The following is a 14,225-nucleotide window of genomic DNA, read 5'->3' as shown; positions in this document are numbered from 1 at the left end:
CACAGCTCCAACATTTCTGACGCTACAAAGGGGGGAAAAACTGCATGACACTCCACTTCGTCAATGGGCTGTGCTGTTGTGCTTTCGCTCATGTTGCAGCATGCTCTGGTACTGTGTCACAGGAATTTCGTAGTGTTCTAGTACTGCAGCCATGTACCTGGAAACTTATGTAGCTTAACTTCTTTTTTCAAGATGGTGATAAAAATTTTGATAATTTGATGCCTGCAAATACGAATCTGTATGAATAGGCTTACGATAAACTGAAAGCCCCGGAGAGAAATCATTCTTTCATCTAACCAAGACATCCAAGATAGGTAGGCATCCAGCTTTCTCTGTTTCCATTTGTTTTAATCAAAGATGACAGTGTGTACCAATGGCAGCAGTAAGTGGTAATTCTGAGGATAGCTAAGTTCCATGGTTCCACCAGTGAGTGCGCTGTTGCTAGAAAGTGTGGTCTGTCTGTCAGCTTAATTTTGACACATGCTCACAACATGCTGCAGCTTGCTGTACATTTTTAAATGGAGTAAGTCTTTGTCAGTCTCCATCAGATCACTTGAAAATGACAAATTGTGTCGACAATTCAATGCAAAGTGCATTAATTTATACTCAGAAAGGCAGGCAAATAAAACAATTTAATTGTTAACTTTACACTTCAACATTCACAAATTTGTGAGGTAAAATTTACATGAACATAAATTTTACAGTTTGTAAGTGCATGACTAAGGAAGTGATGTAATTAAGCCCAGTCAGTGAAGGCCAGAGGAGGTCAAATATGTGAATAATTCATGTAACCTCAAATTTTTGTACAGTGGTAGAAGGGAGTTCCATGAAAAATATACTAAAAATCGTGAGTGGTGGAGGTGGGGAAGGGAGGGAAGGGCTGGGTATGAATAATGTTGCCATGAAAAATATACTAAAAATCGTGAGTGGTGGAGGTGGGGAAGGGAGGGAAGGGCTGGGTATGAATAATGTTGGGACAACTGACTGTTTTCAACAACCAACTGGTCAGTGGATTGGTTTTTTCTTCAGTCTGTTTTTTCAGTTGAATGAAACAACCAAACGAAACTAGTCTCTGCAGCCATGTCAGCTATATGAATGTTTTCACTTACTCACTGGGTTTCAGGAGTGCCATTCAATGCAAGACAGCTGACTCTCACAAATCTGGGTCGACTGCGGTTGTTGTATGAATGTTTTTGCTCCGTCTCTGCATTTGATCGATTTCACTTACCCTTTTCCGTGGGGGTCAATGGTCATTGGGGCAGGCATGTGGTGCTGCCACCATAGCCTCCTCCTACTCCTCCTGCTGCTGCCAGGGTCACGATTGCAGCTGTCGCGAGGAGGTGGAGTGGTGGCTGGTGCGAATGCAGTGTGACACTGCCGGGACTTACACTTGTGGTGACTGTCCACTGTGCCACGTCCTCATGCCAGCTGTAAGCCTGGCCCTGGCAGCTGCAAGATGCTGACACGGAGTGTGCGGGATGTTCAAGGGCTAGCTCGATAGGTAGATTTAACTAATGGACATCATTGCATCTTTTCAATAAAACGGAATCCAAACAGTTGCAAAAAATCTGGCGTGTACCCTTTCCTCTTCACGTATGCTAGCTCAACTTTGTACTCGCAGTGAAGCTTTATTAGTTATGTGATGTTTTTAATTGCACCTGGGACAGTTTAATGCACAACAGTTTATGTATCAGTTTCAAATGGTGAAAAGGAGAATTAGTCTTTCAATACACATTTAAATGAGTTATTGCTTATTTTAACTTTTGGCATAACCACTGAGTTGTCTTCACATATACCTGGGGTTGCAGCTTACGTCTGGGGGGGTATATGTATCCCTAGTTTGTATTGTACACAACTGCTGTAATTCATCTAATGAAAGCACTACAGACTGGTTTCCTCGCAATAATAGCTGGATAATTCTGTCAACTAAACCACTAAACAGTGGTCTCAGTTGAATGAATGAATGGGTGAATGAATACAGGAGGTTTAAACACTGAATCTTTCACATAACCCCACAGAAAGAAATTGCATGGGGTTAAGTCGGGAGAGCGTGGAGGCCATGACATGAATTGCTCATCATGATCTCCACCACGACCGATCCATCGGTTTTCCAATCTCCTGTTTAAGAAATGCCGAACATCATGATGGAAGTGCGGTGGAGCACCATCCTGTTGAAATATGAAGTCGGCGCTGTCGGTCTCCAGTTGTGGCATGAGCCAATTTTTCCAGCATGTCCAGATACACGTGTCCTGTAACGTTTTTTTCGCAGAAGAAAAAGGGGCCGTAAACTTTAAACCGTGAGATTGCACAAAACACGTTAACTTTTGGTGAATTGCGAATTTTCTGCACGAATGCGTGAGGATTCTCTACCGCCCAGATTCGCACATTGTGTCTGTTCACTTCACCATTAAGAAAAAATGTTGCTTCATCACTGAACGCATCCTCTTCCATGAGCTGTTGCAACCGCGCTGAAAATTCAATGCGTTTGACTTTGTCATCGGGTGTCAGGGCTTGTAGCAGTTGTAAACGGTAAGGCTTCTGCTTTAGCCTTTTCCGTACGATTTTCCAAACCGTCGGCTGTGGTACGTTTAGCTCCCTGCTTGCTTTATTCGTCGACTTCCGCGGGCTACACGTGAAACTTGCCCGCATGCGTTCAACCGTTTCTTCGCTCACTGCAGGCCGACCCGTTGATTTCCCCTTACAGAGGCATCCAGAAGCTTTAAACTGCGCATACCATCGCCAAATGGAGTTAGCAGTTGGTGGATCTTTGTTGAACTTTGTCCTGAAGTGTCGTTGCACTGTTATGACTGACTGATGTGAGTGCATTTCGAGCACGACATACGCTTTCTCGGCTCCTGTCGCCATTTTGTCTCACTGCGCTCTCGAGCACTCTGGCAGCAGAAATCTGAAGTGCGGCTTCAGCCGAACAAAACTTTGAGTTTTTCTACGTATCTGTAGTGTGTCATGACCACATGTCAATGAATGGAGCTACAGTGAATTTATGAAATCGCTTCAATCATTTGTAATAGCCCTGTACATGCTTCAACTGACATAAAACTAAAGACCGGTTTCACTTGAAAAGAGAGAATGAAGAACCATCAGTATGCAAAACACCAACATATTGCATCGACTGTTTTCATTCGGTTGCTCCCACAGACTGGTTTCACTCAAAAGGATGAATGAATAATTCAACCAATATGTAATGCTACAACCAAATGAGTCAGTAGTTTTCCAACAAGCAACTGAATTGATTGTTTTCATTTGATTGTACTAAACATTACGTATAAGTGCGGCAGAACTTTCATATGTTTTTCTTGAATAACTCGAGAACAGCAGACTCTTGTGGAAACATATCCCAGTACAAAATTAAATTACCTGTAAAAAAAAAAAAGGTCCTATTCATGTTTTCTCTAGTACAAATAGTTTGTATGTAAAGAGTGAGAGAATATGAAAGTCTCAGGTGAAGCACTTGTGCCGTCAATTAGGTAGGTTTTGTAGGGCAGTTTGAACTACTTTACTGACTTGATGGACCATAAGTGTCCTGTATAAAATTGTTACCCTCAGCTTTACCTACATCGCTGTGATTCATTGTACACAGTTATCATTTACACTGTGTATTGCAAACTATTTTTTAAGACTTCTGATTCTGGAAATAACCAGAAAATATACAAGAATGAAATGAAACAAAATAACTTAGAATAAATTTATTTAATAGGAGCTTCACTGTAACTTCAGCGAGATTAGTGTGCATTTCTAGAACAGAGTTCAGTGATGATATTAGTGTGATACTAAAATTTACTTCCAAGCATTCTTACAGCACGGTAGTCTTTCTCGTAGTGTTATGTTCCTGTGTGCAGTGACTGATTCCAGCCTTCAAGTCTAATGTGTCAAATAAAATGCAGACTCCCCTGGGTCTACATTTTTTTTTCTTCAAAAGGAAAAATAACTTGTGAATGGTGAAATTATACGGAGACAAGACGTCTGGCCAGTGTTCACCTTCTGGAGGTGAAATTACAAGTACTGCTGATAGATACAAGGAGTATTCATAAAGCATTAATTATGATGTTGGAACTATAAAGTTGCATCCATGAAATGTGCTGATGGTATCAATCCTTGTCTACGTATTCCAGCCTACAATGTTAAATTTTTTCCCCAACAATGTATGACTTGGCTGAGACGTCAGTTGTAGAACTCTGAATTTTGGCTATTCAGGAAACCTTTTACCCCAAAAATCACCTGTTTGTCATTCTAGAAATGCCCAACACACAATGGTTTTTCTACTTGAGGAAACAGGAAGGGGTGACTGGATATCATGTCAGGAGAATTTAGGAGTTTGATAACCCAAAGAAGCTGCCAGTGTCCTGTGCACGATAAGCTGGGGGATTGTTGTGGAGTAAAAACATGCCCTCAGTCAGTTTGCCATGACAGTTTGTCAGGACAGCTTCCCATAACCTTGCCAGATTTTTGCAATACACTTCTGTGATGGTTTGTCCCTTATGAGCGTAATCTGTTGGTACACTTTTTTTTTTAGAACAGATATCCACAGTTCCACTGCTTATTTTACTCCTTTGTCTCGGGTTCATAGTAATACCACACACCACTCATCCACAGTGATTAAAGAAGTAATCTTAATTGGCATCGTGCAGTTGCAACGTTACCTCAGTTCAACAGTTGTGTTGAATGAGTTGAATGGGTGTGAGCAGTTGCAGAACCCAGTGAGTGGCAACCATTGTAGTTTCAAAATATTATGAAACTTATTGAAAACTGATCTCCGACTGATATTAATTTCTTCCACTATTGCCTCGACTGCGATATGCCGGTCTTTGAGTGCTAGGTCTCACATTTCTTCAGGGAGAGATAAACTGACTATTCATTCTTTGCAACTGACACTTGATATATGATGGTGCATTGTTGTTGTACACTTCCACCATCACAGCGTGGATTGCTGCTGTGTTGTTCCCCTTCAAATGCAGAAAATGTGTTACTGCACAATGCATCTACATCTACATCTACTTCTACATCTACATAGATACTCTGCAAGTCACATGTGGTGCATGGTAGGAGGGTGCCCTGTGCCACAACTAGTCATTTCTTTTCCAGTTCCACTTGCAGACAGAGCAAGGGAAAAATGACTCTGTATACCGTATTTACTCGAATCTAAGCCGCACTCGAATCTAAGCCGCACCTGAAAAATGAGACTCGAAATAAAGGAAAAAAAAAAATTCCCGAATCTAAGCCGCACCTGAAATTTGAGACTCGAAATTCAAGGGGAGAGAAAAGTTTTAGGCCGCACCTCCAAATCGAAACAAAGTTGGTTCATTGTAATATGAGACACAATTTAGGTCAGCAGTTAAGCTTTACCAGGTAGCCATTGCTATGCGTCAGGCGCTCCGTCCGTATTTATACGGGTACCCCTCCTTTTTCACGTGCTTCGGCTGGTATGAATCGATTGTTTATTTTGCTTTGATTTGATAAGTGCCGTTTTCTTTTTTATAGGTGTTTGCGTCACTCTTAAGCTGAAAATGCATTACTGCACTGTGTCATGCATTGTTTGTCGCATTCTGATAGTGCGTGTTTACGGCCTCTCGCGGCATGGCTTGCTTTTGCGCGTGCTACCGCCGCGTACAAAAAAGAGAGAGAGAGAGGAATCGTCTCATTAGTGAAACAATGGCAAGAGATGTTACTTACACTGCTGCTTTCTTTGATAATGATCAACAAGAATCAAATAATAGACTGCGTATGATGGAACATGTTCTGAACGAGAGTTAGGCGAAAATTTTCTCCGTTTGAAAATCTTTGCGGCCGCTTCTTTATTACATCAAATTCTGCACAGAAATTTGAGTCATCTTAGATTTAAAAATCTAGTCACTTGCCGTGCTTCATTTCTGACTGTATCACTATTAGGCATAAGAATAATACGAATATAAAGATGACACGATACGTATATTCTTCCGCGTTTGCTGTTGTCTCATTCTAGTTTTGTAGTTTATTAGGCAGAAGGATTTAAGTGAGATAGCAGCAAACACGAAAGAATACATGGCAAAATGTTTAATTCGTATTATTCTTATGGTGAAGAGAATACTGTATGTGATTCAAATTTCATCAGGTTCCTATTAGCAACCATCTCTTCTCACAGATAGGAAAAAATTCAGAACATAGAGTTGGCCATATTGACAAACATCCCAAACAGTCTTGCCAGTCAGATTTTCGTAGTACACTGAAATTGTGCTACATTCGAAGATGAACAACACGGAATTTGTATTTACTTCATTGGATAATGTATGAAAATCCAGTGGTCGAAACTCGCAGGGGAGAAAAAAAGCTCGTCTTCCACTTTTTAAAAAAAAAACTATTTACTGACGCAGAGGTTTTGGCGCCAGTATTTATCTTTGTGCCTACAAAGCATGCCCGCGTAGCGCTACATATATTCGACGGCAGAAGTTAGTTGTGGTGGCACGTACCAACATTTTTCATAACTTCCGCTTGCTTTGCACTCGATTCTAAGCCGCAGGCGGTTTTTTGGATTACGAAAACTGGAAAAAAAGTGCGGCTTAGATTCGAGTAAATACGGTATGCCTCTAGGTGAGCCCTAATTTCTCATATCTTATCTTCATGGTCCTTATGCCAATGTATGTTGGGTGGCTGTGGAATCGTTTGGCAGTACGCTCCAGGTACTGGTTCTCTATATTTTCTCAATAGTGTTTGACAAAAAGAACGTCGCCTTCCCTCGAGGAATTCCCATTTGAGTTCCCGAAGCATCTCTGTAATGCTTATGTGCTGTTCGAACCTACTGATAACCGATCTAGCAGCCTGCCTCTGGATTGCTTTGATGTCTTCCTTCAATCTGAACTTGTAGGGATTCCAAATACTCGAGCATTATTCAGCATCCTATATGCAGTTTACTTTACAGGTTACCCACTCTTTCCTAAAATTATCCCAATAACCAAAGTCGACCATTAGCCTTACCCACCGCAGTTATCGCATGCTTGTTCCGTCTCGTATCACTTTGCAGCATTATTCCCAGATATTGAAACAACTTCACTGTGTCAGGCAGGACAATAGCAACACTGTATCCGAACCTCACAAGTTTGTTCTTCCTACTCATCCGCATTAACTTAAATTTTTTACACATTTAGGGCTAGCTGCCATTCATCACACCAACTAGAAGTTTTGTCTAAGGCATCTTGTATCTTCCTACAGTCACTCATCTTCGACACCTTACTGACACTGTGGCATCATCAGCAAACAACTGCAGATTGCTACCCACTCTGTCCACCAAATCATTTAAGTACATAGAGAACAAATGCAGTCCTATCACACTTCCCTGGGACACTCCTGTTGATACCCTTGTCCCTAATGAATGCTCGCTGTCAAGAAGAACATACTGGGTTCTATTATTTAAGAAGTCTTCGACCCACACACACATCTGTTAACTTATTCTTTGTACGTTCGTTAACAGCCTGCAGTGGGGTGCCATGTCAAATGCTTTCTGGAAATCTAGAAATATTGGCTAAGGCTGTTGCCTTTCATCCATAGTTCAGAGTATATCAAGTAGGAAAAGGGCAAGCTGAGTTTCGCACAAGCGATGCTTTCAGCCTCAAGAAAATTTATTATATTCGAACTGAGAAGTTGTTCAAGGATTCTGCAGCAAACAAAAGTTAGGGATATTGGTCTGTAATTTTGCAGGTCAGATCTTTTACCCTTCTTATATCTTGGAGTCAACTGTGCCTTTTTCCAGTTGGGATTTTGTGCTGTACGAGAGTTGCATGATAAATGGAAGCTAGGAAAGGAACCAATGCTGTAGAATACTCTTTGTAAAATCGAACTGGAATTCCATCCGGACCTAGTGATTTATCTACGACCTAGTGATTTACCTACTACACTCCATTTTATCAATGGGCTCCTGTATATTGTGGGCTCAGGATTTCAGTGCATACCAGAATTACAGTCGTGTACCTACAAAAAAAAAAAAAAAAAAAGAAATAGTTAATAGTTGATTCTTGCAGAGAAGACATCAACAACCAGCCACTCTTAATAGCATTATTTATTTAAACAAATAGCACCATTACCAATTTTGAACAGATAGGTTTGTTTTTAAACAGCTGTTCACATTTAAATTACATTTGTTGTTGTCTGTTTTTGCCCCCCCCCCCCCCCCCTCCCCCACTTGCGGCGAAAGTTCCTTGAGGTTATGGTGATGGTGGTTGTGGTGGCATAGAAATTCCTGCATCATTATGTTGCATTGTTGGCAGCCTGTGTTCATGTAATGGTAAAAAGTATATAAAACACATTGCATATTTATGCATCAAAAATGTTTTATAATTTTTTTTGCCCAATCAGTTATCAGTGCAACATAATGATATGTGGGAAATATGACGGCACCACCATTCTAAGGAACTTTTGCCATTAAGGAGGAAAAAACAGTGTACAATTAATGTAAACAGAAACAAGTGGAATCTATAGACATAAAAAAAAAAGTTTTGCATCACCTCAGTTCCGAGAGTTCCGGAATCTGTACAGAAAATTGGAATAGAGATCAAGGTAAACAACATTTCCACTCTTTTTATTACTCATGAAAACCACACATTGCTTGTTGTACCACCATACAGTGAGACCTTCAGAGGGCGATTTGGCTTAGATCCCTCAGAGTTGGTGGTGGGTCACGTCATCTACAAACAGCCCTTTTCAATCTATCCCAGGCATGTTCGATTGGGTTCACTCTAGTCAAGCAATGTCATTTTCCTGAAGGAAGTAATTCACAAGATGTGCACAATGGGGGCACGAACTGACATCTATGAAGACGAATGCCTCGCCAATATGCTGCCGATATGGTTGCAGTATTGGTCGGAGGATGACATTCACGTATTATACAGCCATTACGGCGCCTTCCATGGCCACCAGTGGCGTACGTCAGCCCCACATAATGCCTCCCCAAAACAGCAGGGAACCTCCACCTTGCTGCCCTCGCTGGACAGTGTGTTTTAAGGCGTTCAGCTTGACAGGGTTGCCTCCAAACACGTCTCCAATGATTGTCTGGGTGAAGGCATATGCGACACTCATCAGTGAAGAGAACGTGACGCCAATCCTGAGTGGTACATTCGGCTTGTTGTTGCACCCATCTGTACCTCGCTGCATGGTGTCGTGGTTGCAAAGATGAACGTTGCCATGGACATCGGGAGTGAAGTTGCGCATCATGCAGCCTATTGCGCACAGTTTGAGTCATAACATGACATCCTGTGGCTGCACGAAAAGCATTATTCAACATGGTGCATTGCTGTCAGAGTTCTTCCGAGCCATAATCCGTAGGTAGCGGTCATCCACTGCAGTAGTAACCCTCGGGCGGTCTGAGCGAAGTATGTCGTTGACAGTACCTGTCTCTCTGTATCTCCTTGCATGTCCAAACAACATCGCTTTGGTTCGCTCTGATATGCCTGGATACTTCCCTGGTTGAGAACCATTGCTGTACCTCCTTCCTGGTGGAATGACTGGAACTGATCAGCTGTCAGACCCCCTCCATCTAATAAGTGCTGCTCATGCATGGTTGTTTACAGATTTTGGGCAGGTTTAATTACATCTCTGAACAGTCAAAGGGTCCGTGTCTGTGATACAATATCGACAGTCAATGTCTATCTTCAGGAGTTCTGGGAACCGAGGTGTTGCAAAACATTTTTTGATGTGTGTAAGTATGAATAGCTGTCTGAAGTTGAATCTGTCAAACTGGTAACTGTGTGATTTGTGTAAATAAATAGCATTAATGACAGTGAGTGGTTGCTGTTATCTTCCTTGCTAGAAGTAACTTGTATTTTGTGCACTGCCACAGTGTCAGAATGTCAATTTTTGACAAAATAGCAAAAAATTAATTGTATAACTTTATTTTTTAGATGAGGATTAAAAGTTAGCTCTATTTGTAAGCAGAAGGGAGGGGAGACCTTCATCCTCCAACAGGTAGGTTACTCATTCCACGATCTTGAGTTACCTGCCCTTCCGAACTAACCTTTCCCCAATCTCTCCCACTTGCCTCCCTGAGGAAGGAAGTAATAGGTGACATTTATTGGTTGTACTTAGTATTGTGCTTCCTGAAGGTAAGAACTGACCGGACGTAATGACACCTTACAATCAGACAATTATTTATTTCTTGTTTCAAGACATATACAGAGGACTTTGTGCTTTGAATTTCTAGTATGTATATTAACAGTTAATTCTTGTCTTTCCATATAACTGTTACTTGTGCTTAAAGACAAATATGTACAAAACCAGAAGGTACAGCTTCAAACGAAATAGGAAAACCTGAGGAGAAATATTGTAGCCAAGTAATACACACTGTTCTCGTATTAATAATGTACCGTCTTCCTTGTATAGCTTTTTTTCTAACTTGGCTGCACTGATTCTTATGTTATTTTGCTTAATGGAAAATTTTTAAAAATCAAAGAGTTTTTATTTCTGTACATAATGCACTTTCACATTTAATATTAACATTGTTTCAACATTTAGAGGTAGTAATCTACAAGTAACTGTTCCTTGCTGCAGGCAATGAGTGAAGCGACATTCTGGTTCACTACGGTGCTGACAGTAACTGTATTAATGGTTCCTGTGCTGGCCTGGAGGTTCTACTTTGTGAACGTCCGTCCAACTCTCTCTGACAGGGTACGCTTGAAGCAACGCCTTGCGCAGCTCAGGTTAGTTCTTGCACTTTTTACAAGCTAGGCACAGCTGTTTCGTGTATCTACAATGTGATTTTGTAGATGTCTCCATGGCAATGTCTCTTCATAGCTCTATAGGCAGTTTTCGTTTCCACCTACAGTTGTTTGCACTTCATAGTAGAAAACTGTCAAAAGTTTTGCCAGATGTTAGGGGTTTCCTTAAGTTGGCCTGATTGTACGAGTGCCTCAGCAGTAAAGAATATATGTACTAAAACATCATGCATGATGTGGCATTTTGCACTTATCTCAGTGTTTAATACATCATATCTCCTGATCTATGTGTGGTACCATGAAATATGGTACTTTTGTAGGTGCATTTAGTGGTATATATGGATACTGCCTACGAAATTTATTGTGGATACGGTTAGTAGCACAGAAGTAATACACTGAAACATCATGCATGATATGGCAGTTTATCATGCATATAATTGTTTATGGCATCATGTCTCCCAAACTATGGTGGTGGGTTGGTCTTGCCTCCACGGTGATTGTTGCCTGACAGTAGGGGACCTGTGTACCAAGTTTGGCTGAAATTGCTCCTGTGGTTTAGGAGGAGCTACGGAAACACACACACACACACACACACACACACACACACACACACACACACACACACACACACAGAGCGTATTCAGTTATAATTTGGTGAGAATATTCTGCTTCCGGCAGATGATGCAGGACCCAGTCCCACTGCTGGACATCTCTGAAATATTTTTCCATTGTTTCTAATTTCATCACAACATATTCAGGGCCAATTTTCTGTCTTTATGCGGGCATGGACTTTTCCCTTAGAGCTGAAGTTCAATGATTTCCAGTCCATTGTTTCTGGCACGTAATGTGCAAGCAATCCAGTGAGTTTTCACATATGACATGTAGGGTGTTTTGTAAATACAGCAATTAGTAGTTTCTCATTAAAACATGTATATTTTTAATTATCTGTCATTTTCAGTTATCCATGCAGTAACAGGCCTGCACATAATTGAGAAATTTGCTTTATCAGTTCAACTACTAAATAATAAAATACTTGAATGACAAAATATTAACAATTAGGTTTCTATGATCTGTTGGTGCCCAGTTGTGCAAATAGCAAAGTTCCCTAGAGGAATATTAAAAGGGAAACATTCCACGTGGGAAAAATATATCTAAAAACAAAGATGATGAGACTTACCAAACAAAAGCGCTGGCAGGTCGATAGACACACAAACAAAAACAAAAATACACACAAAATTCAAGCTTTTGCAACAAACAGTTGCTTCATCAGGAAAGAGGGAAGGAGAGGGAAAGACAAAAGGATGTGGGTTTTAAGGGTGAGGGTAAGGAGTCATTCCAATCCCGGGAGCGGAAAGACTTACCTTAGGGGGAAAAAAGGACAGGTAGGTATACACTCGCGCACACATACACACGTATCCATCCATGTACGTGCGGATGGATATGTCTGTGTGTGCGAGTGTTTACCTGTCCTTTTTTCCCCCTAAGGTAAATCTTTCCGCTCCCGGGATTGGAATGACTCCTTACCCTCTCCCTTAAAACCCAAATCCTTTCGTCTTTCCCTCTCCTTCCCTCTTTCCTGACGAAGCAACCGTTGGTTGCGAAAGCTAGAATTTTGTGTGTATGTTTGTGTTTGTGTGTCTATCGACGTGCCAGCACTTTCGTTTGGTAAGTCACATCATCTGTGTTTTTAGATATATTTTTCCCACGTGGAATGTTTCCCTCTATATATATATATTCCATGTGGGAAAAATATATCTACAAACAAAAATGATGTAACTTACCAAACTTGTGTGTGTGTTTGTTTTTGTTTGTGTGTCTATCAACATGCCAGCGCTTTCGTTTGGTAAAGTGATCTAGTCCATATTTAAGTAAGTGGAAGCAAAACATGTTGGGTATGTTCATCAGTTGTATACTGTAAATAACAGATCATCCTGGTTTTGCCAGAGCTTTTGCAATTGGATTTTTGTGATTGCGATTGGATCCTCTTCTACTCTTGTTTGATATGTGAGGCGTGTTTTTTAAGTAAGTACCGTTTTGCCACACCACAGCCGCAGCACTGTGGTCGGCATTCTGCGTATGCACACTGGGTACCTACATCTGTTGTCTACACACTGATGCCATTACAGTCTGATTCTTCCTTGTTTACTTTGTGTACTGAGTGTTTAAGATGCCTCCAATAATCATGAGTCCCTCTGACTGTGAAGTACGGGCTGTTATAAGATTTCTTACTGCTAAAGGCCTAAAAGTGATCGATATTCATTGTGAGATACGTGTAGTTTATGGAGAAAACATTACGAGCGATGGAATGCTAAGAAAGTGGGTGAGAGCACTTAAAGATGGCCGCACAAATGTGCACGATGAACAATGGAGTGGCAGTCCTTCGGTCGTTAATGAAAGTTTGGTGCAGGAAGTGGACTACAACGTGAGAGAAAACAGACACTTTATGATTTCCTCCTTGCGAGATGACTTTCCTAATTTTTCTCTTAGTGTTTTGTATGGCATTGTGACCAAGCACTTGAATTACCGAAAATTGTGTGCATGTTGGGTACCAAAAATGTTGACAGATGTGCACAAAACCAAATGTTTTGACAGTGCATTGACTTTCATCGAGCGGTACCACAACGATGGTGATGATTTCTTAAGCCAAATTGTTACGGGCAATGAAACATGGGTGGCCTACGCCACACCAGCATCAAAGCAATAGTCCGTGGAATGGCGGCATTCAGATTCGCCCAGAAAAGTGAAGTTTCAGCAAACAATTTTGGCCCAGAAAATCATGTGCACAATTTGTTTGGGACAGAAAAGGAGTATTGCTTGTGAAATTTCTGCCTCATAATGAGACAATCAATGCATCAACTTAGTGTAAGACATTGCACAATTTGCACTGTTCAATTCAGAACTAAAGACGTGGCAAGTTGATCAAGGGCATCGTTTTGCTGCAAGACAATGCCTGTCCGGATGTGGTGAATCAGACCAAAGATCTCGTCACATCTTTTCGATGGGAAACTCTAGATCATCCTCTGTACAGCCCCGATCTTGCGCCCAGTGACTACCATCTATTCCTGCACTTGAAGAAACACCTGGGCAGTCAGCGTCTTCAAGACGATGACGAAGTCAAAACAGTGGTGGTGCTGTGGTTAACAAGTCAAGCGGCATACTTCTATGAGGAGGGTATTAAAAACCTGGTACAATGTTATGACAAGTGGCTCAATTTTGACTGAAATTATGTAGAAAAGTAGATTAAGGTACAGGCTTTCATGTAAAAATAAAATTATTGAGATATCTTAGCACATCTTATAATTTCAAAAGGTACTTACTTAAAAACACCCCTCGTAAATGACCTCTAATATTAACCAAACAGTGATATTCTGTTCCATAATACTTGAACACACTACTGTGTAAAATGAAGGAATATCAGCAGGCAGTTTCAGTGCTCTTTGCAATTTAAGAGCCACAAACATCCTGAGAATAGCATAATGGAAGCATTTTTTTTTTTTTTTCCCCCCCTCTCTCCAGGAAATGGTTTGATGTTAC

The 14,225-nt window shown here is 41.0% G+C and overlaps 1 protein-coding gene across 2 annotated transcripts in view; it reads left to right on the top strand.

The window, feature by feature from the left end:
- LOC126094491 (phospholipid-transporting ATPase ID) overlaps positions 1-14,225 on the top strand; it is a 530,930-nt gene that overhangs the window by 505,701 nt on the left and 11,004 nt on the right. For both annotated transcript variants that reach the window (XM_049908899.1, XM_049908898.1), the window contains exon 22: positions 10,528-10,676. In XM_049908899.1, the coding sequence (XP_049764856.1) occupies positions 10,528-10,676 (149 nt within the window). The remainder of the gene's footprint in view (positions 1-10,527; positions 10,677-14,225) is intronic.

The sequence above is a fragment of the Schistocerca cancellata genome, chromosome 8 (genome assembly GCF_023864275.1).
Source record: "Schistocerca cancellata isolate TAMUIC-IGC-003103 chromosome 8, iqSchCanc2.1, whole genome shotgun sequence".
NCBI classification, from domain to species: Eukaryota; Metazoa; Arthropoda; class Insecta; order Orthoptera; family Acrididae; genus Schistocerca; species Schistocerca cancellata.
This window is presented reverse-complemented; position numbering and strand designations above follow the sequence as displayed.